General features: G+C 37.9%; 1 protein-coding gene across 1 annotated transcript in view; it reads left to right on the plus strand.

Moving 5' to 3' along the window:
- Positions 1-1128: 1128 nt before the first annotated feature.
- TEX10 (testis expressed 10) overlaps positions 1129-18457 on the plus strand; it is a 101662-nt gene continuing 84333 nt past the window's right edge. The window contains exon 1 of the mRNA XM_063452015.1: positions 1129-1495. Coding sequence (XP_063308085.1) covers positions 1316-1495 — 180 coding nt within the window. The 5' untranslated portion in view covers positions 1129-1315. The remainder of the gene's footprint in view (positions 1496-18457) is intronic.

An 18457-nucleotide genomic window follows, 5' to 3' on the forward strand; every position in this document is an offset into this window, starting at 1 on the left:
AAGACACGAAAACAAGTGCAATGTTTGAATTTGGTAGAAACTCATTACAAAGTCGCGAACAGATTGTATCTGTCCCGAAAAGGCTAGCTCGGATGTACTCCGATACGTCCGCGCAATGCTGGAGATGTGGCAGGGAGGAAGGGTCATACCTCCACATTTGGTGGAGTTGTCCAGATATTCAAAAGGCAGTAGAATCACTATTTAATTATATAACAGAGAGGACGGAGATTGTCCTAGATAAAAAAAAAAAACCTGAAGTTGCGCTATTGCATATGCACTGGCCAAAAGTCCCATTTAAGAAAGAGTGTTTTATAACACATTGTTTTGTTGCCTATAAAATAGTAATCGCAAGAAACTGGAAAAATAATCAAAGATTAGTATGGGATTTAATTAAAGAACAAATAATGATCCAGATTAAAATGGAAAGAGATATAAGTATTCCCTTCTTGAACAATCCGAAAAGATATGAGCTATGGCAGCAATGGGTAAATGAAATATAATAGGTTAACTATGAGACTCCAGCACCTGAGCGAGAGTATAAACTCCTTATCCTTCCCCTCAGTGTCTGCAGACAGTTGTTAATTGTAGATTTGTATAAATACTGAAGATAACTACATTTGATGAATATGTTTGTATTGTTTGTGTTTTATATTGTCTTTGTGAATATTTGTGTAAAAACGAATAAAAGATTTATTTAAAAAAAAAAAATAAAAAAATATTAAGGTGGAAAAAAAAGAGTTCCAGTAAGTTTTTCAAGTGTCCCTCTTTATCCACTTGAAAAGTTGTAAAGTAAGATATAAACCTATAGAGTTTATCTATCTCGACATAAATAATCGACATTTCTACTTTTTTGGGTGGAAGACATGAGAAAATGAGAAAAAAAAAATCTACACACAGACACTCTCTCTCTCCCTTTTTTGTTATTATAAAAAATTTACAATTATAAGTAAAACAACTATCAATTTAATGCTACAGAAGTGACTACGAAAGCTTCCATTGAAAGTTTGTCCAGCCTGGCTTGTTTGGCTGAACGTTCTTTCCGTAGAATGAAGTGGGTGACTCTTTCAACATACAGCTTCGATTAACCCGGAACTAGGTTATTGTCCAGGGGTTTTCCTTCCGGATTGGGAGAGCGCACGACACAGTAGCGTGATTCTGTATATAAATTGAGCGCGGGTACAGTGCTGTGAAACGCTGCAGTCCCGGCATATTTTCGCCCCTTCGTATAAATTCTACAACAAATCAGTATCAGTCTGCCAACTCAGGAAGCTTTGTGCGTTTAAGTTAAACCCACGTGTATTCGTCCACTGGCATCATGACCAACAAACGAAAACGGCAGGAAGATTTTCAGAAAGTAAAATTAAAAGTTGGAAAGAAAAAGCCGAGAGCCAGCAATGCCACCAACACCAATTTTACTTCTAGAGCCATTCACCTGAGTGAGCAACTGAAAGAAGACAGTGCACTTCCTACCACTAAGAAAAAGCTCAGCATCACGGTAAGACGATACCATGTTCTCCTGTGTACCGTGTCGGACAGTTTATTTAAAGGATGGTTTCCTGTTATTATAACACGTTAAAAAAAAAAAAAGGTTAACTAATCCGTTTACTCACCTTCCCTGTTAAAGGAAAACTCCAGTGCCAGGAAAACAATCACTGGAGGTACCCTCTCCCTCCCACCCCCAATCCCAGGTTACTGAAGGGGTGAAAACACCTTCAGTCACTTACCTGAGGTAGTGGCGATGTCGCTCGTTGCTGTTTCCTCCTCCGCTGCTCCTCCTACTGCCTCCGTTGGCTGGTGGGTGAGACTTATCCCGCCCACCGGCTGAGGAGACCTAATGTGCGGCAATGCTGCGCATGCGCATTAGCGCTCCCCATAGGAAAGCATTGAAAAAGATTTTCAATGCTTTCCTATGAGGAAATGAGCGACGCTGGAGGTCCTCACACAGCGTGAGGACGTCCAGCGATGCTCTAGCAAAGAAAATCTTTGCTATAAATCAGGAAGTGACCTCTAGTGGCTGTCTAGTAGACAGCCACTAGAGGTGGAGTTAACCCTGCAATGTAATTATTGCAGTTTATAAAAAAAAACTGCAATAATTACACTTGCAGGGTTAAGGGTAGTGGGAGTTGGCACCCAGACCACTCCAATGAGCAGAAGTGGTCTGAGTGCCTGGAGTGTCCCTTTAAGTGACCTTCAATCAGTGAGTACAGCCTTTGGCTCTTTTTCTCCTAGGAGAAGAAAGAACTTAGCTCAAGATGTGTGTGTAGATTCATGTACGTAGGTGTGTTTTTTTTTTTGGTTTTTTTTCACATTTATTTTGGTCTTCACACAATTACAGACTGAATTAGAACTTTAACCCCTTAACGACTGAGCCAAATGTAACAAAACGTAAACAAAACCTGGCATTTGCGCTATATGTCTGTCCAACCCTAATTCACCTCTTTCATATTAAATGCACCCCCCCTTATTATATATAAATTTTATTCAGGGGAAACAGGGCTTTCATTTAATATCAAATATTTAGCTATGAAACATAATTTAATATGAAAAAAATTGGAGAAAATAAGTTTTTTTTTTTTTTTTTTTTTAGTTCTACATGGCATTTTACCTGTCAATGTCATAATACTGTTTGCTTTTACTGCAATAAAATACACATATTTGTATTCAGCAAAGTCTCACGTGTAAAACAGTACCCCCTATGTACAGGTTTTATGGTGTTTTGGGGTCAAATATAATGTTACATTTGAAATTGAAATTCGCCAGATTCGTTACGTTGCCTTTGAGACTGTATAGTAGCCCAGGAAATAAATGTACACCCATAATGGCATACCATTTGCAATAGTAGACAACCCAAGGTATTGCAAATGGGGTATGTCCAGTCTTTTTTAGTAGGCATTTGGTCACAAACACTGGCCAAAGTTAGTATTTGTTTGTGTGTGAAAAATGCAAAAAACGCCAATTTTGGCCAGTGTTTGTGGCTACTAAAAAAGACTGGACATGCCCCGTTTGCAATACCAAGGGTTGTCTACTATTGGTATGCCATCATAAGGGTAATTTTCATTATTGGGCTACCATAGGGTCACAAAGGCAACATAAGCAATCTGGCGAATGTTAATGTGAAAAAAATGAAACACAAGCCTTATATTTGACGCTGTAACTTTTGAAAACACCATAAAACCTGTACAGGAGGGGTATTGTTGTACTCAGGAGACTTAGCTGAACACAAATATTAGTGTTTCAAAACAGTAAAAAGTATTGCAGCAATAATATCGTGCGTGAAAAATTCAAAAAACTTCACTTTTACTGGCGATATCATCGTTGTAATATATTTTACTGTTTTGAAACACTAATATTTGTGTTCAGCGAAGTCTCCCGAGTAAAACAGTACCACCCCTCCATGTACAGGTTTTATGGTGTCTTGGAAAGTTATAGGGTTAAATATAGTGTTAGCAAATTAAATTCCCTATACTTTCGGCATGGGTTGTCAGGCAGTTCCCGCTAATTGTAATTAATTGGCATACCTAATTATGTAAAATATTACATAAATATATGTGAAGAATTAATGTGTGTGTGTGTGTGTGTATGTGTGTGTGTGTATATATATATATATATATATATATATATATATATATATAAAATTTTTAAGGCCTGTATTTGTGGGAGGAGTTAAACGTTCCTATATAAACGCTACTCCCCCCTTCCTACCTTGCCGTACGCACGCTGTTCACCTCCGGGTCTGCTCGCCTCCCCTTGTCGGCGAAACTTCCGGCTTCCGTCAGAACTCTTCCGCTCCCATCATCCTCGCGGCTTTTTCCGCCAGTCGGCACCCTCGTTCGCACAAACACCAGGTAATCGTTCGGGCTATTCCCGCCGTTCGACATTTTCATGGGTTTCCTTCCCAATACATGCGAACAGTTGTTCATTCGTTAAAACGGTCATTCATTTATTTCTGCCGAACAAGGTCTGTCTTTTGTCATGTTATCTTTTATAGCCATCAATGCAACTCTCGAATGGGCCATGGGCATTTCCATCTCGTCTGACTATTGGTGTTAATTCTGTCTGGGATTTATTTACAAACTGCTGATCAGGGGCTATGTGAACAGGAACCACAAGTATTAAACCGTATTCATTGCATGTCATTATGGTCCCTTTCAACCTCTGACCCCGGTAAATTCAAGTAAAAAAAAAATGAAAACGTGCTAGCTTGCTTGCGCACTCCAGTTTGTCAAATTATCCCTCAAACGAGAAGTAGGAAGGTTGGTTGTTGCATAGAATCTCTTGAAGCCATATCCTGACATAGTGATTGCTCAAACGTAACATTTCAGTGGAAGAAGGGAAGGCATGTTGTGGAATGTTACTTCTGCGTTAACTGTGTTAAGTTTCACAGTGTATCTAGAGTTTTAGCCCAGTATCTTTCTGACCCCATTACCTGAGAGCGTGCTTCTTGCTTTGAGCTTATTGATGGTGTAGGATATATTTCCATCGAACAATCCAACTACCATCTTGCAGCACATACTGATTTCATATGGTTCTAGCTGATCAGCACTCTGCCCCAAGCATCAGTATACTTAAGTCTTGACATCTGCATTCGTAGGAATTAATTGTTATATTTCTAATTCGGTTATTCTAAGGTGAATTCATTTTCCATCACTAACTGGTGTAACGTTTCACTGTCTGGTCAAAAACATTTGTGTCAATCAAGTCGATTCATGCAATTACTATGCTTTGTGTTTAAGTTAAACAATGAAGATAACTGCTGTATGTAATGTATTACTTTCTGTCAACCATTAGGACAGATTACAGTAAAAATATGGTGCAATTTCTGGTGTATAAATTAAAATCCCCTCCTTTCATTCATTTACTACAACTCGGTTGTTACTCCATTAGTTTATAATTAACATACAAAGGTTTGTTTACTCGCATTGCCTCGTCAGGCCATGGCGTCACTCGACTGCTTGTCGTACGTTATAATCAACTCACTATCTCGCAATCAACATTCTAAACTCCTGTAACACCTTTCATTCCGTCACCATTTTCCCTCCATCAATACTACTATTCTAGGGTTGTTTTTTCCTTTTTTTTTTTTTTAAACTGCACCTTGATTTCAGGTCCAAGACAACATTCTATCACCAGTCAATTACTGGCTGGTTTTGTCTACAGGTTTAAACCAGGTACAAATACTTTTCGTTCATTTACTGCCTCATCAAGGCCACGAATTTACACGTTGGGGGGATTGTGGTACGGGGGCTTGATTTCCCGCCTTGCCTTGACAGGCCACGGCTCTACTCGATAACTCATTATACGTTTACTCAAACTCGCTATCTATGGACAGTCGTCCTGTTTCACACGAGCCTCACTCTTGTCAAACTCCTCTCCCCCTCTGATACTATCATGCTTTTCTTGGCACAACGCCTTCCTGAAAAGCTCCCTTCAGGGTTATATCCTGTGTTTCTTCAGTACCCTCAGGGTCTATGGTTACTATGCTATTATCCACATCTCCAACAACTACACTGGGATGCTCATACTTTTCTCTCTTCTATCCCACATCCTCAGTTCCTCCTCTTCCATTTATCTTTTTTTTTTTTTTGCCACGGTTCCTATTAACCTCCTCACGGTTCCTATCAACCTCAAATTGGTTTGCTGAATACTTTACGTTCCACCCTCATCAAGCACCCGTCTAGGGTTAGAGAATTGGCTGTTTAGGGTTAGGTTGCTGGCCTTAGTTGTACCACGGATCTGGTCCCGCGAGGCCAAATCCCCAATCTCAACACGGAGATTTTGCCCCTCGGCCCAAATCATAGTTAGAGCCTCGCGTTGGCCTGTCTATCGGGTTCATAGCTAGGGCCTCACCTGACACGGCCACACGTATTTGGATCTTTACTGTCACCGAGAGGCCAACACCCCGCCACCACGCTAGTGGCTCGAGCCCCACGCCCAAATCGTAGGTAGAGCCTCTCACCAGCCGCTTGGCAACTAGAAGGGCCTCACCTGTCACGGGGTAGAGAGCTTTTCGCTTTGGCACTAGTTAGCCAGCCAGTTCTACGCATATTCAACTGTTTTGTTATTAATCAATTCTTTGTTGTGATGTTTTTGTTTTTTTAGCACATCCCAAGAAGGTAATATGGGAGACGAACCATTCCTCCCTTGTACGACTACTGAACAGAACCCGGAGGATTCTGTGTTGGGGATCGGCTCACAAGGAGAAATTTCTGCCATAATAGGAAGTCTAAACACCATTCTGGCCAATCTTCAGTCGTTCAATAATAAGACTATCCGTCTTAGAGAACACCAGCCCGGCTCATATAGACCCTCCACACACGCTCATTCCCTCCACCCCACAGAGTTGGCCCCCCGCATCGCCTTTCACACCCCCTCACAGTCTGGTACTCACCCGCTTATGTGCAATGATTTTAACCTGGTCATCTTATAACACCCAGTTCCTGGTTATCACGGTTACTTTCCGCATTTCATAATCTGCATTTTTAACATCCTCTTTCGGTCACCCGGCTCTTGGGACTCGACAACAAGTGATCACCTATAGCGTTTTTCAATTTCACTAAGAATACGTACGACAGAACGTGACATTCTTACAAGACTCAGTGGAACACATCATTCACAGGCATACTGTACAATTGTAGTCTATTCTGCTTTTTTGCCACATTTTATTCAAACCTTCATACAACACGATCGCACTATACCGAACTGACATACAATAACACGTTCTGACAAGCCTTTCAAACCATACCCTAGCTTACAATAAGATAAATAATTGGTTTATCACTCTACAGTAACGTATGTCCACAGATGGGAATTCTGGGCAGTATCAGACTCCCTAAACAACATCCGCACCACACAACCAGGTCTTAAATCTATGTGCCTGCAACCGTACAAGGGTTCCGGAACCCTACAACTCCACGATCACAACTAATCAGACTGGCAAATCATGTCTCCTCAAGGAAGATTTAAGAAGGTCACGCCAACATTCAAACCAGGCAATCAAGACACTTGACATACTAATCATTCCCTAACTACTTCTAAATACGGTTATACATTCATTCTCCTGGAATTAGAGTAAGTTGGGACCACCGGCTCCTATTTAGCACATCCTTTCAATAAGCACGGCATCCAGTAGCAGTATGCCGGTACACATAATTAGAGTCACTAGAAGTCAGCTACATTATACAGGAACATTCCTAACGGATAAGAAGTAAGGCAAACGGATTTTATATGATAATTATAGTGCAATAAGTGTTTCCTTGCATTTCCTTTTGCCCTCTTTTACAGGCCTACCCCCTACGTCGGTTCCGGCACACCACACCGACTTAATTCCAATCACAAGGTATTTCACTATACGATGTTAACCCCTTAACGACGCTGGACGGAAATTTTCCGTCAAGGCAGAACTACCCTTAAGGACGCTTGACGGAAAATTTTCGTCATTTACTAAATTTAACGCCTGATCGCCACGATCGTGGGGTTAACGCTGTTGCTGGGTGCCTCGGCGTTTGAGGAAGCCCAGCATCAGCCAATAGCGCTGTCCCAGCACATGTGATTGCTGTGACAGCCAGTCACAGCGATCACAGTGCTGCTGGGATTTCCTGATCCTCCTCCCTCCACCTCTGTGTGTGTTTAGAAGTGGAGAGAGACGGATCGGTTGAAATTTTGTGTCCCTGACAGACACAAAGTGTTTTAAAGTTAAAAAAAACCCTTTACCTCCTTTCCCTGTGAAAATTAACAAGGGTGTAACCCTTTGATCACTGGCAGCAGTGATCACAATACTGATCACAGTACTTTATTGAGATCAGAGTTTTTTTTTTTTTAAACCCTCAGGGGTTAACTTTATTTTCTTTTTAACCCTCAGGGGTTAAATATATTTAAATTTATTTTTTTAACTATTCTTTTCAGTTAATTAGTTAGCTGGGGTGGATTGAAGCTAGGGGGAATTGGGGAATCTAGCATTAGTGTAGCTACGAAGCTGAAAAGTTTTAGAAAGTTATTAAAAGTTTGTAAAAGTTTTATAAAATCATAAAAAAAAAGTAAAAAAGAGGAAAAAAAGTAGTTTATTTTAAATCAAAGCATTTCTGCTTTGCTAGGTGTAAGCACTGTGTTTAGCGGTGATCTGATTTCTGTTTTTACCCACAGGGGTTCATTTTTTTTTTTTTAGGTTTTTAGTAGTTTTTAAGAGTTTAAAAAAAGTATAAAAAAAACAAAACCAAAAAAATGTTATTTAGTTAATTTTAAGCTTTCACCATGCTTAGAAGGTTTAGTGCCGAGGAGGCATATAATATATTAGCAGCCGACTCAGAGGCAGCCGACACTGCCTCAGAGAGTGTAGAGGGTGACTATGTGCCAGACACAGATGAAGAGAGTGAAGATGCTCCTGGCACTGATATCTGGGTGCCCCCTAACAATTTTGTCCCCGACATCCCTCTGTTCACTGCGACTCCTGGTATTCAGGGAGACGTGACCAGCTATAACTCCCAGGATTTTATGGAGCTGTTCCTTGGGGATGATTTTTTAGGGCAGATAGTTACACAAACAAATATTTATGCAGCGCAGTATCTGGCACAAAATGCAACAAGTCACCTTGCCACAAAAGGGAGCTGGTACCCCACCAGTGTGCCAGAGTTAAAACAGTTCTGGGCACTAACCATGCTGATGGGAATTATAAAAAAGCCCAGCATCCGAATGTACTGGTCCAAAAACGCAGTATGCAATACTCCCATTTTCTCTCAGATATGAATCAGTACTGCGCTTTCTGCACTTCAATGACAATTTGAAGTGCCACCCCAAAGATCATCCGCAGTATGACAAACTCTATAAAATAGCCCCCTAATTAACCATTTTAATAAAGAATGTGGCCTAATTTATACTCCCCAAAAGAATATATGTATTGACGAGTCCCTAATGAAATACAAGGGTAGACTGGGGTTTAAGCAATACATACCAGCCAAAAGATCCCGGTATGGCATCAAGCTATACAAGTTATGTGAAAGTAGCAGTGGGTATGTTTATACCTTCAGAGTATATGAAGGTGAAGATAGCCACCGAGATCCCCCAGGTTGCCCTGATGTAGTTGGGACTAGAGGAAAAATAGTTTGGGATCTATTTAACCCGCTACTGAACAAGGGGTACCACCTCTACCTTGATAATTACTACAATAGCATACCCCTTCAAAAAATGCTATATTGTTTTGAGACTGTGGTCTGCGGCACTATCCGCAAGACACGCACTGGCTTCCCCAAGGCTCTGGCAGAGAAAAAAATTAAAAAGGGGGAAACTGCTGCTCTATGCCAGGACGAACTGCTGGCTCTGAAATACAGAGACAAAAAGGAGGTGTTCATACTGACTACCATGCACAGTAACACACACGAAGGGTCGCAATCTGTGGCAGACAGGAAACAAGACGGCTGCCTGTCTGCATTAAGCAATACAATAAACACATGGGGGGAGTTGACCTGTCTGATCAACTGCTGCAGCCATATCTGATCATGAGAAAGACCAGGGCCTGGTATAAGAAAGTGGGCATTTATTTAATGCAAATGGCTACTCATAACGCATTCATCCTTTTCAAAAAGGCAAATCCTCAGCTGAAATGTACTTTTCTTACATTTCAGTTCCAGCTAATTTCGGTGCTGCTCACTGAGTGCCACAGTGGGGAGCCATCGGCAGGGCCTAGCAGCAGAAATATTCAGACAGGTCACTTCTGCTTTCGGATACCACTCAAATTTGCCCCTTCAACATCCACATATACCTGAGAAAGGTACACACGGGGGTATTGCTGTACTCAGACGACATAGCTGAGTGACATATGAAGCATTATACTGCCGTAGCACACCTAAGGATTGTAAACTATGCATTAAAATCTCAAAGTGTGTGCCAAAAAGGCAGAGAAAATGCTTACTACTACTAGACTTGATACTCACTAGCGAAAAAATGATCCCACCCTAAGGTTCAAAATGGGCCTTTTAAAAATACCCTGGGGTGTCTACTTTAAAAAAACGGTAGGCCTTTGTGGGGAAAGTTTGAATAAGCAACCTGCTATTAGAACCCAAAATGAGTCATAAACCTATAAAATTCTGTGAAAACTGAAATGGTCAGGTCTCCTATATGGCAGTGTAGCGTCAGGAAATACGACTAAAGGCATACATTGGGGGTATCGTTTTACTCATAGGAGATGGCTCAGCATAATTTAGGTTGTTTGATATATTGGAACATCTCAAATATACAAAATGCCCAGCACAAATGTAATGCTTAAGGAAAAATGCGAAAAATATTTGTTTACCACAAACTTTGACATATAATGGCGAAAAAATGGCGACATGTTAAGGCACAATATATGCCTTATGAGATACACTGGAGTGTCTACTTTCACAAATGGTAGGCCTTTTTGCGTTTTTTTTGAAACAGTCAAACTGCTATAATGGCCCAAATTGAAACATAAGCCCTGCAAATCTGTCTCTCAAAATTCTACTCTAAAAACTGAAATGGTCGGGTCTCCTTTATGGCACTGTAACGTCACCAAATAGTGTCAAAGACATACATTGGGGGTATTGTTTTACTCAGAAGACTTAGCTGAGCATAATAAGGGGTGTTTTATCATAGTGGAACATATCAAATATACAAAATGCCCAGCACAAATGTAATGCTTAAGGGAAAAATATTTTTTTACCACAAGCTTTGACATATAATGGCAAAAAAAATGGCGACATGTTAAGGCACAATATATGCCATATGAGATACACTGGAGTGTCTACTTTCACAAATGGTGAACAACCAGTCATTTGAACAACCAAACTACTATAATGCCCCAAAATAAGACATAGGTCCATTAAATCCATCTTTGAATTTTCTAACTGTAGAAACTGAAATAGTCTGGCCTCTTATATTTCATTGTAGCTTCCCAAAATAGTGGCAAAGGCATACAAGGGGGTATTGTTGTTCTCAGCAGATGTTGCTGAACACAAAATGGGATTTTGACCAGGAATAGCACACAGCAGCTTTACAAAATACACATTTAAAAAACCTTGTTATATGTGTGTATTTAAAAAAAACAGAAAAAACACAATTTTACTGCTATATGTAGCAGAGATTGGTGGGAAAATGGCTATGTAAAAAGTGTCAAAATACCCTTAAATAAATAGCCTGTGATGTCTTCTTTATATAAATATATACTTTTGTGTAGCAATTTTGTTTTCTGTGACAGCTGTCAAACTTACAAGTCAAACATACCAACTTCTAAAAGATTTTCATTTAAATTTTATATTACTCCTTGTATTTTGTGACCTGTAACTTTTAAAATAAGCTGAAATCCTTTACATATTATGCACTTTGAAAAACAAGACACCTAAATGAATTTATTTTGAATTACTTTTCCTAAGCTGGACATATTATACACACACTATTATTGCCAAAACTGTGAAAAATTATATATATATTTTTCTTTTATGTTTTTTAATAATAAATTAGATTTTATATATGTATAAGTCACATCAAAGTAAAGCCCATCTTGTCCTTTAAAAAAACGATATATAATATGTGTTGGTTCAATAAATGAGAGCGATGCAAATTGCAGTTGAACACAAACAGCAGAAAATGCAAAAATAGCTTGAGTGCCCTTAAGGGTATGTCCAGCTTCTGAAGCTGCGTCCTTAAGGGCTTAACCGACCACAAATAAATATAAATATCTATATATATATTATTTCGTTTTACGTGTATTTGTATATATTAATATCACAATACAGTTAGAACAAAATAACACACATCTATATATATTTTTGTAATTATTTTTTTAATTTAATTTTTTTATGTATTTACATATTTTTTTTATATTATATATAAATATAACAATTATATATTAATAGTAAAATACACCTAGACAGTGTGTGTATGTATATGTGTATATATATATTTGTGTGTGTGTGTGTGTGTGTATATATATATATATATATATATATTTTACACTTATTTAATTTTATTTCCAGCCAGCGGGGGGGGGGGGGGGGGGGGGGGAGAGAGACTAACTGTCATTACAGTTGGTCCCCCTACTGGCAATGCCTGAGCCAGCTAACCCGGCCAGCAATTCCTGCATAGCTGTCTTTGTAACCGGGGATGGGTCTGACTGAGGCAGTGTCTGCACAGTCACCAGCGGGGCAGGTAAGTATGTTTCTTGTGTACCCAGCGTGGCCCAGACAGTCTCCCCATGGCGGATTAGGACCCCTGTGGCCATGTGATCGCTCAACAGAGCGACCACATGGCCACAATAGGTGTCCATCTGTCTGCCTGCAGGGGGACTGTCTGTGCTGACAGGCAGTCTCCCTGCTAGTGTAAAATCATTAAAAATAAATAAATAAAGGTACATGTTAATAAAAATTATTGTGTGTGTGTGTGTATATATATATATCTCATACCAAGTGTATTTTTATATTAATATGTACATTAAATAAAGTAATGAATGAATTTGATTATTTTGATCTATGGAGATCTACTTTTCCAGAGAGACAAGATTATACTTTTTTTTTCTAGAGTACACTATTCATATTCGCGGATCGATATGGTATGGGGTAATGCAATAGCCTTAGAAAATCTAGAGAAGATTGAAATTAGGGATAATACCTGGTCCGATCACAGCATTGATATCTGGACAATGAGAGACCAGTGGAATAAAACCAATAAAGCTACATGGAGATTAAAAGATCATTTACTTTATAACAAATTAAATCTAGACTTGCTTAGAACACAGATGGAATGCTTTTTTGAAACTAATAGGCCTAATGAAACCTCACACGCTAACAACTGGTGCTCTTTTAAAGCTACAATGAGGGGTAATGTAATAAGTTTAGAAGCACATTTAAATAGAAACAAAAGTATGGACTTAATTCCTCTCTACAATAATTTGGCTGAACAAGTGAAAAAAAACAAGACGAATCCCTCTAGACTTAAATCAGAGGGGATCAAGGTGATTAAAGACCAAATCAATCAAATTAATATAGAAAAGAATGCAAAAATCCTGGCAAAGCTAAAGCTTAAAGAATATAGCACAGGGAATAGAGCCGATAAACTATTAACTAAGAAACTTAGAGACAAAAGGGTATCAAGTAAAATAACTAAGATAAATTTGAACGATAAGATTCATATTACCCCTACGTCCATAGGGCAATGCTTTAACACATATTATAGTAACTTATATTCTCTCTCAACAAAAGAAAAAGACATAGACAAATACTTAGAGGACATGGATCTTCCAATAATATCAGATCCTCAAAGAACATCTCTTAACGTTCAGATTACGACCCAAGAGGTTGAGGAGGCCATTAGAAAATTGATGAACAATAAAACCCCAGGTCCCGATGGATTCTCAAATATATTCTAGAAGTCCTTTTGTGATCTTCTCAAACAACCATTAGCATTTTTATTTAACAATATAGTAGAAACAGGGCAATTCCCCAAAGAAATGCTAAGAGCTAATATAACACCAATATTGAAGCAGAATAAAGATCCAACTCTGGACAACTACAGACCTATTTCCCTCATAAATACTGACGTTAAGATCTTTGCCACAATATTAGCAAATAGGAGGAAAACCATACTACCTGATATAATAGATCCAGATCAAATAGGCTTTGTACCAAATAGAGTCTCTTCTGATAACACAAGATGTATTATTGACATTATAGACCTGGCTAATAGAACAGGCAAAAATCTTGCTATAATAACGGTGGACGCTGAGAAAGCGTTTGATAGAGTGGAATGGGTTTTTATGAGTAAAGCCTTGGAAAAATTTGGAATCCAAGGTTGGATACACCGAGCCATAATGTCCCTATATAGTGGTCCTTCTGCGAGGACAGTGGGCTCTAATATCTGCGCGGACTGGTTCAATTTATATAATGGAACGAGACAAGGCTGCCCACTATCCCCCATTCTTTATATAATCACTATGGAAATTTTGGCCAATAAAATAAGATCTAATAAACATATAAGTGGGATAACTATAAAACAAAGAGAATGGAAACTGAAACTCTATGCGGATGACCTAATTTTGACCTTGACCGACCCTATTAATTCTATCAGGACCTTTATGGAGATAGTAAAGGATTATAGCGAAATTTCAAATTATAAACTAAACGAAGACAAAACTATTATATTAGATATTAATTTAAATATAGCCACCAGGAACCACCTACAAGATTCATACAACTTCAAATGGGCTAAAAATAATATCCCATATTTAGGGATACTTTTGACAAGAGATCTTATAGATTTAATGCAGATTAATTTCTTGAGTAATTTTAGAGATATGACTAAAGCCCTAAATAGATGGACAAAAATAGAAATTTCTTGGTGGGGTAGAATGAACTTAATAAAGGCATATCTTTCCCTAAATGGGCATATATGTTTCGAATGCTTCCCATAAAGATACCTAGACCATGGCTTGATCTGGTTCAGAATTCGGTCACCAATTTTATATGGAAAAATAAGAGACCCAGACTAAACAAGTTACTCCTGGCACAAAAAATCAAAGAAGGAGGCCTGGGCTTCCCAACCATTAATGATATATATCTGGCAAACGGGTTTTTTCATGTATATCGAACCCAGCTGGAAAGTGTTAAGAATGAGGGTTGGTATATTCTAGAAAGAGAGATCTGCCAAGTCCATGATCTAAATTGTTATGGTATAGCTCTGTTGATCCCAAAGTTCGATCTATAAGAACATTAAATACATGTATAGACTCAATATTAGAAATTTGGCATATTATAAAAAGGAAATGCAATTTGGAAATCAAAATTCCCATAACTCTTAAAATTTAATTAATTCCATATTATGTAACAGATCTGAATTTAAAGTGCTGGGTTATGAGTGGTATTGTCCAGACAGATCAGTTGTTTGTAAATGATAAAATTAAACCTTTCCCACAATTGAAGCAGGAATTCAAGCTGCCTAATAAAGAACTATTTACATACTTGAGATTAAAACATTTTTTAAGTCAAAGAATTGACCATAATTTGCAAGCTGGGGCTAAGATGATATGTCTATTTTTAAACAACAAAAGAGTTAATAGAGTCTCTGCTTTAGCAATGAAAGCTATTCTAAAACTTGATGCACCTCCTGTTATTACCTCAGTGCAAAAATGGGAGAAAGAACTAAAAATAAGAATTAAAAGGGAAGATTGGTGTACGATTATATCTAAAACAGCCAAAAATATTCATTGCTTGAATTTACTGGAAACATTATATAAAGTAATAAACAGATGGTATTTTGTCCCCACCAGATTAGCTAATATGTATAGCTCGACTTCACCCTTATGTTGGAGATGTAACCGACAAGTGGGCTCTTACATACATATTTGGTGGGACTGTGAGAATGTAAGAAACTTTTGGCAGGAAACTTTTGTTATTATTGAAAAATTGATTTTTAAGCCTATACCCAAATGTCCAGAAAATGCTATTCTACATTTAAATATTGATTCTCTATCTCAGAAAGATTCTACTGTCTACATTCATTTTATGATAGCTGTAAAAATTATAATAGCTAGGAATTGGAAAAACTCACTTCCCTTTTCTGTCTCAAGTAAAGTTCCAACTGGGGATGGAATCCCAACTAGATAAGTTTCATGGCAAAGACTTGAAAGCCAAAGATTATAGCACTTTTTGGATAGAAAAACTACAAAATGATAGCGGTAATTAGGTTTGTCCTGAGTGATACCCAGGTCACACTTGCTGAACATAGGGGTTGATAACCGGCAAAGGACCCTGGTGTGACTCTGAGACTATGTGATGAACCAGCAGATCTCCCCTGCTCTCTTTTCGGCATGCAAGTTGATGTAATGTATGTATATGTATTTATTGTACTTTTTGTGACTAAACCTCGAAGACTAAGTTTTATGTAATCAAGCACAATGAATGTTCTTGTTTTTGTATGTAAAGAAAGAAACTAATTATAACGACAATAAAAATTATTTAAAAAAAAAAATATATATATATAAAAATACACTTATAATTAAATTACACACGTGTGTGTGTGTGTGTGTGTGTATATATATATAATTATAAAATACAAATAAGTAAATTAAATAAAAATAATATTTTAAAAAAAAAATTACATATCTATATGAAATTTTATTCTAACTGTGTATTTTGATATTAATTAGGGATCGACCGATTATCGGTTTTACCGATATAATCGGCCGATATTCGGGATTTTCGGCAATATCGGTATCGGCCAATAGGGATACCGATATTGCCGATAATACCTCCCAGGACCGCCAGACTCATTACAAGCCCGGCGGTCCTGGGAAGAGCGGGCAGCAAGCGTTTACTCACCTCCCAGCAGCTCCTCCAGCTCCCCAGTGTAAATCTCGCGAGACCCGCGGCCAGCTCTGACGGCCGCGGGTCTCGCGAGATTTACACTGGGGAGCTGGAGGAGCTGCTGGGAGGTGAGTAAACGCTTGCTGCCCACCCCACTTCCCTCCCCTCCCCTCCCCCAGCTAAGCCAATGCCACTGGACCACCAGGGATTAACATATCCCCCCTCCCTGGCAAGGCAACAAGCAGGGAGGGGGGACAACAAAAAATAAATAATAATTAAATATATAAAAAAAAAAATAATAATTTAATATAAAAATTAAAAAAAAATTTTTAATAAAAAATGCCCCCTCACACACACACTATTATTATACACATACACTACACAAACACACTGTGTATATAATTCAGTGTGTTTGTATAGTGTGTGTATATAATGCAGTGTGTTTGTATAGTGTGTGTGTATATATAATGCACACTACACAAACACACACTGCATTATATACACACACACACTATACAAACACACTGAATTATATACACACACACACTATACAAACACACACTGCATTATATACACACACACACACACACACTGCATTATATACACACACACTGCATTATATACACGCACACACACTATACAAACACACACTGCATTATATACACACACACACACACTATACAAACACACACTGCATTATATACACACACACACTATACAAACACACACTGCATTATATACACACACCCTATACAAACACAATGCATTATATACACACACCCTATACAAACACACACTGCATCCACTACACACACACTGCATCCACTACACACACACTGCACAAACACTGCATCCACTACACACACATACATAGCTCCCCTGTCTAAACACACTGCATCCACTACACGTGGCATGTATATTTTGTGCATTTACCTTTAGAAATAGTTTATTTTCCAAAATGGTAAATGTACAGAATATCGGCAAATTATATCGGCTATCGGCCTGAAAGTTCACAGGATATCGGTATCGGTATCGGCTCTAAAAAAATCAATATCGGTCGATCCCTAATATTAATATATATTTATATCAAAATACACTTAGAATGAAATTGTGTATATATATCTGTGTGTGTATATATATATATATATATATATATATATATATATATATATATATATATATATATATATAAAAATAATCCGAAATATACAAAATTACAAAAATAATTATATAAATATACACGTAGACTTCAAATATATAAATATGCATATATATTTAAATTCTACGTGCATATTTAATTCTACGTGCATTAAATTCTACGTGCATATTTAATATTTTTACATAATTAAGTAATTTTATTAATTGCAATTTGAGGGACCTGCCTGCCAACCCAGGCCGAAATTCCAGAGAATTTAATTTGCTAGCACTGTATTGTACCCTGTAACTTTCTATGGCACCCTAAAACCTGTACATGGGGGGTACTGTTTTACTCGGGAGACTTCGCTGAACACAAATATTAGTGATTCCAAACAGTAAAACCTGTTACAGCGATATTATCAGTGAAAGTGACTTTTTTTTGCATTTTTCCACACACAAACTGCACTTTTACTGATGATATTGTTGTGATACGTTTTCCTGTTTTGAAACACTAATATTTGTGTTCAGCAAAGTCTCTCCCGAGTTTAACAGTACCCCATGTACAAATTTTATAGCGTTTTTGAAAGTTACAGGGTCAAATATTTTGACATTGAAAATGGCCAGGTTGGTTACGTTGCCTTTGAGAGCGTATGGTATCCCAGGAATGAGAATTACCCCCATGATGGCATACCATTTGCAAAAGACATCCCAAGGTATTGCAAATGGAGTATATCCAGTCTTTTATAGTAACCACTTAGTCCCAAACACTGGCTAAATTTAGCGTTCAATTTAGTTTTTTACTTTTTTCACACAAACAAATATGCTAATTTTGGCCAGTGTTTGTGACTAAGTGACTACTAACAAAAAGACTGGACATACCCCATATTGAATACCCTGGGTTGTCTACTTTAAAAAAAAAAAAAAATGTACATGTGGGATGTTATTAAGAGATTTATGACAGATAATAGTGTTACAATGTCACTATTGATACATTTTAAAAATGTATGTTTTGAAACTAT

Source organism: Pelobates fuscus, chromosome 4 (genome assembly GCF_036172605.1).
Source record: "Pelobates fuscus isolate aPelFus1 chromosome 4, aPelFus1.pri, whole genome shotgun sequence".
Taxonomy (NCBI): domain Eukaryota; kingdom Metazoa; phylum Chordata; class Amphibia; order Anura; family Pelobatidae; genus Pelobates; species Pelobates fuscus.